Genomic DNA, 10,597 nt, shown 5'->3' with positions numbered 1-10,597 from the left:
AGGAATACATGCTATGTGGATGGCAGACAGGCAGTGATGCCCGGACACTGTTGTCTTGCCTGACAGGATACTGTGAGCATAAGACTGAAATAACTGACAATCATATTTTGAAACCCTTGGAAGATAATATACTACACAAGTGGAAAGCAAAGATCATTACAAAGAAGCTGTATTCTTTACACAAAATATCGTACCAACAAAATTCTTGTTAGTCTGCCAGGAAAATCTCAAAGATTCCAAGAGATGTATTTCAACAAGGTCTTGTACACAATACTATTAGAGTTGCTTTAGTCCCAACAATAAAAATTTAAGTGTTAAATTTATTTTGGCTGCTTATTTTCCATCCTCTTGGTTTACATTTCCAAAGCAGCAGATGAGGAGAGGCCCAAAAGCTCAGGGACTTGAAGGATTTGATCCAAACAAAAGAATTAAGAGCTGCTGTCATGTACCATTTAAACACCATCATATTGTAAGTGCTACTTATAAGCAATTAATTTTGTGTCTCTCCAATGCTTGCCTTCTGTTTCTGTATTCTTCTCAGTCTGATACTAGGATATTTCCATTTCTCTGTTTCTCCACACCTGGGGGCCTGTTGCAGAGGTGATGTGATATGGGAACAACCGCTCTGCAACACTCCTCCATCCTCCCCATCCACCACCCCAGCCAAAGTCACAGAGGCCACCTGGTTTGGGAGAGCTCCTGGCAAGGGGCTCTTGCAGGCTCCAGCACGTACAACTTCAAACGCTGAGTGCTGCCGACAGGCACCACTAATGTGGTGCTTCAACAAATCAAATACCAGAACAGGATCGTAATGCCAGACAGTACTCTGGATGGTTTTACTATTGTGGGAAAATGGCAAATTAGAATTTCAAAAGGAAACTGATTATAAGATAATAATTGTGTGTATATATACATATGCACACTTACCTATATACACTTGTATATACATATACACATGATGTATAAAAGATAATAGGCAGCAGATGCAAGTCCCTGCCCTCTCCTTGACAACCTTCCTGCTCTCCCCAGTTTATGTTACCCTACCTGGTGGGCTGCAAACTGTTCCTGGGGGGCTCTGCCCTCTAAAGTGCAAGGCATCTACTGGCAAAGCTGGTGCCTCCACCTCCATGGTGGGACATGTCATTCTCCACGGCTAACTGCTTCCTTCTTGTCCCAAATGATTATTTCTATTGTGTTCCTTCTACTGGGAGGGAGGAGGGAGCACCAGTGGAGAGGGGAGGGAAAGGAAGGAAGGGGCACTGCATACATCCAGGCCCACTCTTACCCTGCTGTAGGAAGGAAAAAGTCAAATGCATGGGCACAACAGGAATCAGTAGTACACAGTATCAGAAAACGAAACTGCAGTTAATGTGATAGCATAAGCACACACATTTGGGACTGCATTTTATATGTCATTCCTATACTAACACTGGTGCCCTACAGGCTGCTCAGCAGTTGGAAATAGCTACAGGGCTGCAGTACCCCGATTATACTTGCATTAGATCCCCTTGACCAGAGACTGCGTGAAGGATTGGAGCACAGATAGTTTGTACAGTCCCTTTACGCTTCAGTAGCACTGTAGCAAGTCCACAAGGCACCTGAAAATAAGGTTCACTGCATCTTGGCTGATGAACAGGTGTTTCAACAATAGCTGTAGATCCTTAGTACCTCTTGTGCTTGTCACAAACTGTACCATGGGCTTCAATAAAGAGAGAGAAGCTGGAACATACAGCATTAAACCAAGCCTCCCTTGTGAGCAAAAGGAATAACTCCATTTAATGACAGCAGTAAAAATCTCTTATCTGTGTGGATGAGCCAACAGAGGGACACAGGATGATGAAACATGCCTGCCCAGTCTGTGGGATTAGTGCCTCTCCACCCCATATTAAATACTTACATACAGGACAAATCCTGTATTTTACAAAAATAATTCATTACAGGAAAAAAAAAAAAAGGTTTTTATGATAGCGGAAGTGATTCTGAAAGTAAATGTCACAACTTTTTTCTGAACTAAATAGAGAAAAATCATTGTGAAAACTTAATTGAATTTCTAAAGATTATATTGGCTGTGGAATTTCTGTCTAGTTGTGGTTATAAATCTCGAAGGAACTTGTGGCTGCCCTGTGAATTAATAGTTCATCTCCTTCAATTTTTAATAACTCATTTATGTAGGCCAAACTTTGTTGCTGTCCTTTAAAGAGGTGCATTCATATCAGAATGACAGTTTATCTTTCTAGGACAATATTGTTTGAATATTGAATTAGTGCTACAGGTTTTATTTGGATTGGATGCAGTTACACTGTGCGCACCATCAAATGTCCTTCTTGTACAGCTTTTGACCCAGAAGTATCTTCATTAATAACCCTGCTCTGAGTTGCTGTGATATTACTTACTGCAGAGCAGCCAGTACAAAATGCAACAGACTAATCCTCTGAGAATCCCCCGAGCTCAGTGAGGTCTCAGAATTGGCCAATAAAACGGAAATCCTCCAGCTGGGGGCAGCGGAGGCGTGTAGGCACTGGATGTGCAAGGAGTGGATGAGTCCACTGAGGTGAGATTTGTCCTGTGTGTCTCCTGCCCCTCCAGGAGTGACACACCTTATTAAGCAGTGCTTGAACTGGGAGCAAGAGAGCATGAAGTGGCAGTGAACGTGGAAGGTACCGTGGTTATTAAGAAAGAAAAAAAGTTTTTTTCTAACGCTTGGATTCAACAAAGTACTTGAGCTTACAACTTGTCCCATTAGAGCCAAGTGCACGAAATCCCCACTGAAGTAATTAGCGTATTGATTTCAACAGGATAAGGACTCTATCCATTGCATCTACTCACTGCCTTGAAGTTACAAATCCACTTAACTACTGTGCTGAACTGGTGCCTAGCAGACTATCTGAACACTCTCGAAGGCTTTGGATGTCAGATGACTGAACAAAGTTACAAATGCTTACCAAATTCAGAGGTGGACTTTTCTCCCACTTGAAAAAGCAAAAGGTGTAGGGGGGAGGGAATAACAGACAGAAGGTAAAATTCTTATGAAGAAGGGACAGTCCTGTTGTGATCAACATAATCCCCAGGCTCAGTCTTTACGTCAGTCTTACTAAGTGTTAAGAAAACATTTATCCTTTACATGACCAAACCCTATGGGAAAATCCTACAGGCTTCCAAAACAGACCACTGCAAGTGATAAACACAGAATGATCTCTCCTTTTCACTGAAAAATCTTTTCAAAATGAACAGTGCAATATAAGCAAGCTAATTTCACTGAATTCCTTATGAATGTTTATTTTCCCCCCTTAGAGTTTTCTGTAAGCCACAGAGAGCATTTCAGTGATTTATACCTTAATGCTTCCATTTTCAGGCCAAATTCTAACAATCTTCCAAATGATGAAAACCAGATGATACACAGGGATGTCAACAATTCAAGTTTTAGCACAAAACTGTGCTAGCCTTTTTTCTTATGAACAAATGAACTTGCATGTTTACAAAGACTTACAGTTTTCACTAAGAAAAGTATTCTAGTTCTTACGGCTACCTACTAAAATAAAAAACCCTAAACTTCCAAAAACGATCAAACAAACAAAAGAGCCCGGTCCCATTAGTCCCAAACATTTCGAACCAGTTAGTCAGTCACCCAAAAAAAAAAAAAAGGTGGGAGACTTGGAGGGGGAGCTATCTTTTGAGAGCTGCTGTTTGGCAAGCAAAACAGTTTTTTCCCATTTTGAGCTGCTTGTCACAACAGAGGGTCAGAATTGAAAACAAAAAGGGCTAAAGAAGAGACATCGCTGTTTTAATTCTGGTGCTGACAGGGGTTTCCTCTGCAGCCGTCACCAAGAGCAGATACCGCTCTGGTCGTAAATCTGATCACACGTTCTCTGCTGAAGGATATGAACTAGGACAATAGGCATGGAACAAAAAACAACTGGAAGTTCAAACACTTTGCAAAAGTCACATTTTGAATACCAGTTCTCTCTCCAGCAGATCTTACAATGAAAACGTGGTCCTAGATCTTTCTCTAAACTGTGGTTAAACAACCCCCTGCACAGAGAGAGCTGGATACCTCTCTTCTGGAGGTTTTCGCAGGCTGAAGCACAGACAGCGTGCTTCCACAGGTATTCCAGATGTTGAAGACTGAGGATTAAAAAGGGTGAACTGCTGTTCACCTCTTACACAGAATGGCAGGGAAGTAGTTTTAGTCCAATCATCAGAGTCTTGCCCTTGCTGATGACACGTTTCTAGACAGCCCCCAGCACTCATCACAAGCATCCTCAGGCTCTGCTCAATGTGCTCATTCAGGGAGACTCTCCTGACCAGAAGCCGCAACTCAAGCCAAATGGAAAAAATAATTATTTAACTAAACCTTTGGCATACCTCTGGCATCGTATCAGAAGTCACAGAGCCAGAGACATGAAATGGCAACTGCCAGGTAAATTGCAGTTTTACATATTGTCCCAAAGTGCTTCAATCATGGGAAAATTTGAATATTATGTTAATGAAGAGGAACACAATTTTATTTTAAGCAGAGTACCATACAACTGTAGTCCAGACATAGAACCATCCCCAACCCATATGCTGCTTCACATATTTACTGTGGGACGCCTGTAAGTGTTTAATTTAAATTATTTGGAACCTACAGTGAATGCCAAGCTTCCTGATTTTTTTTTTCATTCGCTATGAACTCCAGAGGCTACACCTCTATATTCCTAACTCTTAAAATGTTAATTCTGTCCTTCAGTGCACTCCTCCTCCATACCCACCCTCCATCCCATATTCTCATATCAAGTGAATCAGCTTAAGGGACATTCTTCCTTTCATGAACAAAAATGGCATTCTCTGAGGTCAGCTGCTTTTCTCAGAAGTACTACGGGATATAAAGTACTTCACATCAAATGCCACACCTAGATACACTACACACGGCTTTTTCTTCAGTTTTGCAGGCTGAGGCATGCACACAATTTTTATGCTAAATGTATTCTCTGCCTCTTTTCCTCCCATTCTCTCTGTCTACCTTCCTTCCTTCCTTCCTGGCCACATTGTGCAACCTCTAGGCTTAAAACAAAACAAAAAACCCACCCAAAAAGTCACCCCCTCCAACGTACATTAAGTTCATGTAAATAACACCTGATATTTCAGTGGTCACTGAACAAGCTGTTGCTTCCCTATTATCTCTGGTAAGATTTTTCCACCTACTCTCTTGCAAATCACCATCCACTACCTGTAATGAGATCACACTTCTCTAAATTTTTTATTTACTTTTTCCTCCAGTTACTTTTGAAGTCCTTGGAATCATGTGTTTTGTTTTATTTTGTTTTGTTTTTCTGAATAAAAGTGGCCTCAGAGTAAGTCATTCTGAAGATATTTCCCAAGAAACTTCAAACGCTTTGCAATGTAATGTAGCATCACTGCATCTTAGCTTTCTTTTTCTGCTTAAGCCAATACTCCAGTTTACTACTGTTAAAAACTTACCCAGGAAAACACGGACCCATCAATGAGTTTTCTTAAACTGCGGGCCAAATCCAGGTGTAAGTCCCTTCATTTGCATTGAATATTCAATTGGCCCAGCAGTGTAATTTGAAAGAATAGCTGGACTATTTCTCATCTTTTGCTCCATCATTTACCTGGGATCTGCAATTATTTCACATCAACTCACAGCTACTGGCCTGAAGTGATGTGAAAGAGCAAAGACAGCATCCAGGAGCACCCCCGATAGCACACAACTACTGACATCTCTGCCCAGGGAGCTCACCGTGGCTCAAAAGTTACCTGTGGGCCACAATGAATACAAGGCAAAATGCAGTAAAGAAGACTAACCTGGAAATTAACCCACAGAAAACCCACCAGGATAAGCATGAGGGCCAGACAATTTGGGGCCTTTCAGAAGCAAATACAAAGAGCACTGTCAGAAACACCTACACATACAAATTTGGGTTCTGCAGAGGAAACCCCTTTCCTACCAACTGCCCCCTCTGAGGAGCTCTGGGGTTTGAGGCTGGAGCTGAAGGCAATAACCAGACGTCTCCAATTCCGCTGAGCAACAGAAGGCAAAATGCTGCCGGTTGGTTAGTTACGGAGATCCTGTTGTTGTGGGCAAACCTGGAGCATCTGTTATGGAGAAAACACGCTGCAGTCCTCACAGTCCCTAGCCTGGCAGCAGGCTGCAGAAGCCGAGGCAGCACAGGGAAACTGATAAAAGGTCAGTCACAAATGATTCAATAGCTTAGAAACCAACTTCTGAGGAAGAGGGCAGTTTGAGTTTCTTGACTCAAAGGGCTAGGATGATGCTGAAGGCTGGGAAGGGTGCCTCCAGCCTTTCTTCTGGTGGGGAGTGAAAAGGTGGGCAGGAGGAACAGACAAGCATCAAGCATCCCTGCACCTTTTCCTTCATTCCACAGACACAGCTCCATTATGCTGCACAAATCCAAACACAAATTTGTAATTTGTCCGAGAAAAAAACATTTTTCGAAGGTCTACGTGTTAAGCACTAGATGCGGAGCAAACAAACAGGAGGAAATGTATATGCATCAGAGGAAATAATGACAGGCTGTAGCTGCTGAAAACTACTGGGAAGGGAAATATAGCTGGAACATTAACACTGTAACAACCTGCTCTGAAAGGGTACCATGAAAGGGGGAGGAGGAGGAGGAGGAAGGATGTGTTACTTTACCTTAGAGATGCTCATGGGATTACAAATGACTCAACCATAGACTTGGAATGCTTACAGATTATACCTGTAGTCCAACTAAAGATGGAGTTACTGGAACACCTCTTACAGGCCCTTAAATCCTAATACTAGAGTGAGCTGATAACTCTGCATCTGTTCTTCATGTGTGGAAAGAAAAACAGGCTAATCACAGATGCACACAGCCTGGAGGATGTTTGCTGAAAACCTCATCTGACTAAAGAAAAAAAATTCCCTGGTGTCCTAAAAAGATGACGATGTCTTAAAATAGAAAATTCTAAAACCCTACATGGAATATCTTGAAGTTGAATCTTATTTTAATTACCAAAGAGAGTTAATTAATCACCTAAAAGCTACAAGCAACTTAAATATCAATGATCATGATCTAGTCACACTGACTTTGTTTTATAATCAATATATACATTATTGCCTGGTGTTTATAGTTTGTTTGCACAATTGCTGGCATATGGGTCTACAAAGAGAAGAGTGAGAGGCGTGAAACAAAACAGAGAATTGCTTAGAAAAGAACCTACTGCCCACCAAAAGGCTTTTCCAGAAGTGCAAGAAGAGAGCTATGCTTGTGAAAAAAAAAAACATCCTAGAGAAGATAAAGAGCAGACACTTCAGAAAGACATGCAGATTTACAAAGAATGGAGAGAGCAGAAACATTAGTGGCAAACAAATTAAGAAGCATAGGTAATGTCTAAAGAAGCAGAGGAGCCAATACAACACTGAGGACTACTAATGGTGTTTAAAGACAGTAAAAAGGCTCTTCTGAAAGTACTCACACAGCTCAAGCCCATTGTTTGGTGCAGACAGTAGGATCAAAAATGATGACACATGAGAAGAAGATATTTAAAGAATAGCATTACGTGGAATTATCAGGACACATAGTTTGTTGGATTAAAAATGGTTCTTTAAAATATTTCAATACACAGTTGTTAACAGAAAGACATAAGCAGTTAGGTTGCTAGCAGCCATTTCCAAATTCCAGCTCTTCTTCTAATGCAATTTCATCGGTTTGTCATTTGGGGATGAGGCAATGTGAACCTTCTGCGGGAAAAGCTTGCACATAAAAAAAAAAAAAAAGATCAATATAGTGGCAAATAATGAAAAGGGAAGGTTATTCTTATGGAGCACAGATGAAGTCACAATAACATCTTTTGCAATGCAACTAAAGGCAAGTTAGTAACCCTAGCAAAGAAAAGTTTGTGGGCTTAAAGCAGTATACATGCTTTGAAGACCGTGACTTAAGGACTTAGAGCTGTAACAAATTGCTAAATTCATTTATGTCTTCTGTGATCATCACAGACAGCTGCTTCAAAATAGGTACTCAAAGAGAGGTACAGGAAAAAAAAATCCTAGCAAGGCTTCTGTCAAAACCCTATGCTCATCCCTGCTAGCCACACTGCAAGAAGGACGTGAAAATACTAGAGGGAGCTCAAAGGAAGGCCAAAGCATTGACCCCTGGGCAGGGCAAAGCAAAACAAAGCAAATCTTACATGTGAGGCTGACAGAGTTCACCCAGCTCAGCGATAACGTTAAGAGCTGTCATGATGGCTATTTAGAGCCACATTTCAAACTCATAGATAAGTTAAGAGCTGACAGTAGGAATTTCAACCTTTGTTTCCCAGCAAAATTTCCCAGTGATGTTAGTAAATGAACTATGGAACAGTTTACCATGACAGACAGTCAACTCATTAATGTCTGAAGTTCTCAAAACAAGATTATACATGTTTAAACACGGCAAGCACCAAACAGCTTTTAGGGAAAAAAAAAAAAAAAATCTATGGCTCAATCACACAAAATCTCAGGTCAGAAGAGTATAATGACTCCTGACTGGTCTTTGAGTCTATGAATTGGAGTACTTAACCATAAAAAATTAGAAGAATCAAAAGTCTCCTTCAAGACATGTGGCAAACAGCACCTGTAAGAGCCCCTTCAGTATTCAAAACCATCCAGATACACACAAACCCTTCTAATGTGTCAGAGCCACTCGCACTCAGCTCTAATTCAATAGCTGTTTACATTTGTTAAATAAACATACAAAAGACTAGGTGTCAACCTGGTGCTGAAAGCATGGTTTGAACATTTCAGCAGTCACTCTAAAGAATCCCCTGGTCGATCCTTTCCAAAGCAGAGCTCTGACATTACGCTAGACAAATGCCAGTGATGTTCACATGGGAGTGGGACATAAACCCACTTGCTTTGTTGCTCTATGGGAAATCTCCTTTTTACAATGTCATATCCTATGTTATTGTGTCCATCATTCCTAAGCACATGAGAGCTGGAATAAGGTATTCAAAAAATGCACTTCCTTCCATGCATATAAATAGGAAAGCAATTTTGGAATGAGAAAAGAAAAAAAAATATGAAAGCAGACATTCCCTAGGTGAGCGGGGGAAAAAAAAAAATCACTTGTCATTCTCCAACAGTAATCAGTCTTACGTACATGCTTTTTTATTTCCAGAAGAATAAAGGATTCTGGTGCTCTATCATAATTTTATTTACTTTAGCCCAGGAAGTGTCTGATCTGCTTTAAAAACTGTAGATCAATTCTGTATTAAAATACCATCACTCTGCCTGCTCCGTCAATGTGCTATAAAATATGCTGAAGGGAACACTGGCATGTTCCCCAGGTGCCACAGCTAAAACAAAACCTGCAACAGAGAAGCCTTTTTAGAAAAAGCAAGCACCACCTTCCTACTCACTCCTCCCCAAGCACCAAACAGTCTGTATGACGCACCTCTTCTTCCTTTTCTGGTTTTAGTCAAGAACACAAACCAAAAACATGTCACAGGCTGCAATGCTAAAGGTTAAGGATTACTGCTGGGGTTGATGAAACAGAAGGTAAGATGCCCTGTCTTGAAAAACAACATTTTACGTTTTGTTTAGGTTTGTCCTTGCACACGAATACAATACTTACGGGTTGTCACTTAAATTAAGCCCAGAGACTGGAGTCAGGTCCACTAGCATGAAGTCTTCTCTTCTTCCTCACCGACACAGAGCTAACAGCTGCACTGGAGCCTATGTTTTTAATCAACAGCTTACTCTATTTTTCGCTAGATAGGAAACATTCATATCCACCTCATTTCACCTGCTGTGGTTTTTTTTAAGCACTATGAAACATGCTATTCATCCTGCAGTGTTAAAGGGTCAGATTACCCTCATCTAGAATCTATTCAATAAATTCCACCAAAAGCCAAAACACCATTTGACAAAAACAAACAAGTCAATAAAAAGGGAAAAGTACTCAAGGCAAAAAGAATCTCAAATCCAAGTCATTTGAATAGTGGTTTGACTCAGGTATTGTAACAAAGCATTTCAATAAAACCCACAAGATTTCTATTCACAGTCCTCATCTGAACAGCTTGAAACAAAGTTCTCACCACCTCTAAAGCTCAAATCCACAAATTATATGACTGTACACAAGTTAAGGACATAATCCTCAATTTTAGCAAGCTTTCTGGTATGCTTCAAAAGTATACCCAACATAAGACTTTAGAGGAATACTGATGTAAAAAACCAAACCAAACCAAACCCAAAAAAACCCAAACCCTGCCACCATTTATTGCCAAAACACAGTCTCCTGTAACCCAATTTTACATCAAGTCCATGAACACAGCACATCAGTTTTTTTCTAAAGCACAAATATACTCACGAAAGGACATTCCCAATGTAGGCATAATACGAACAGCAGTAGGGAGTAGTCCCATCACAGCAGTAAGCTTTGCAGTCATTATCACACTGAGCCAGACAATCTTCTGCTAAATAAAAATAACATTCATGCGGTCAAACAGCAGCAACAACAATCTGCTGTACAGCACAGCTTTAAAGAAAATGCAATCTAACAGTTTTATATAATCACAGGACTTCACTCGAGGCGTGACCTGACCCTGTAATCCAAATGGCAGCCCCTTCCCACTC

General features: G+C 40.7%; 1 protein-coding gene across 1 annotated transcript in view; it reads right to left on the bottom strand.

Moving 5' to 3' along the window:
• The window catches only part of CYYR1 (cysteine/tyrosine-rich 1), a gene marked incomplete at its 5' end in the record, with an annotated part of 55,157 nt that extends 44,720 nt beyond the window's left edge, over window positions 1-10,437 (bottom strand). The window contains one exon of the mRNA XM_010079464.1: window positions 10,332-10,437. Coding sequence (XP_010077766.1) covers window positions 10,332-10,437 — 106 coding nt within the window. The remainder of the gene's footprint in view (window positions 1-10,331) is intronic.
• Between the last annotated feature and the right edge of the window lie 160 nt (window positions 10,438-10,597).

The sequence above is a fragment of the Pterocles gutturalis genome, unplaced genomic scaffold, assembly GCF_000699245.1.
Source record: "Pterocles gutturalis isolate BGI_N339 unplaced genomic scaffold, ASM69924v1 scaffold5969, whole genome shotgun sequence".
In the NCBI taxonomy this organism is placed as follows: domain Eukaryota; kingdom Metazoa; phylum Chordata; class Aves; order Pterocliformes; family Pteroclidae; genus Pterocles; species Pterocles gutturalis.
The sequence above is the reverse complement of the archived record's forward strand: the minus strand, read 5'-3'. Positions and strand labels throughout refer to the sequence as shown.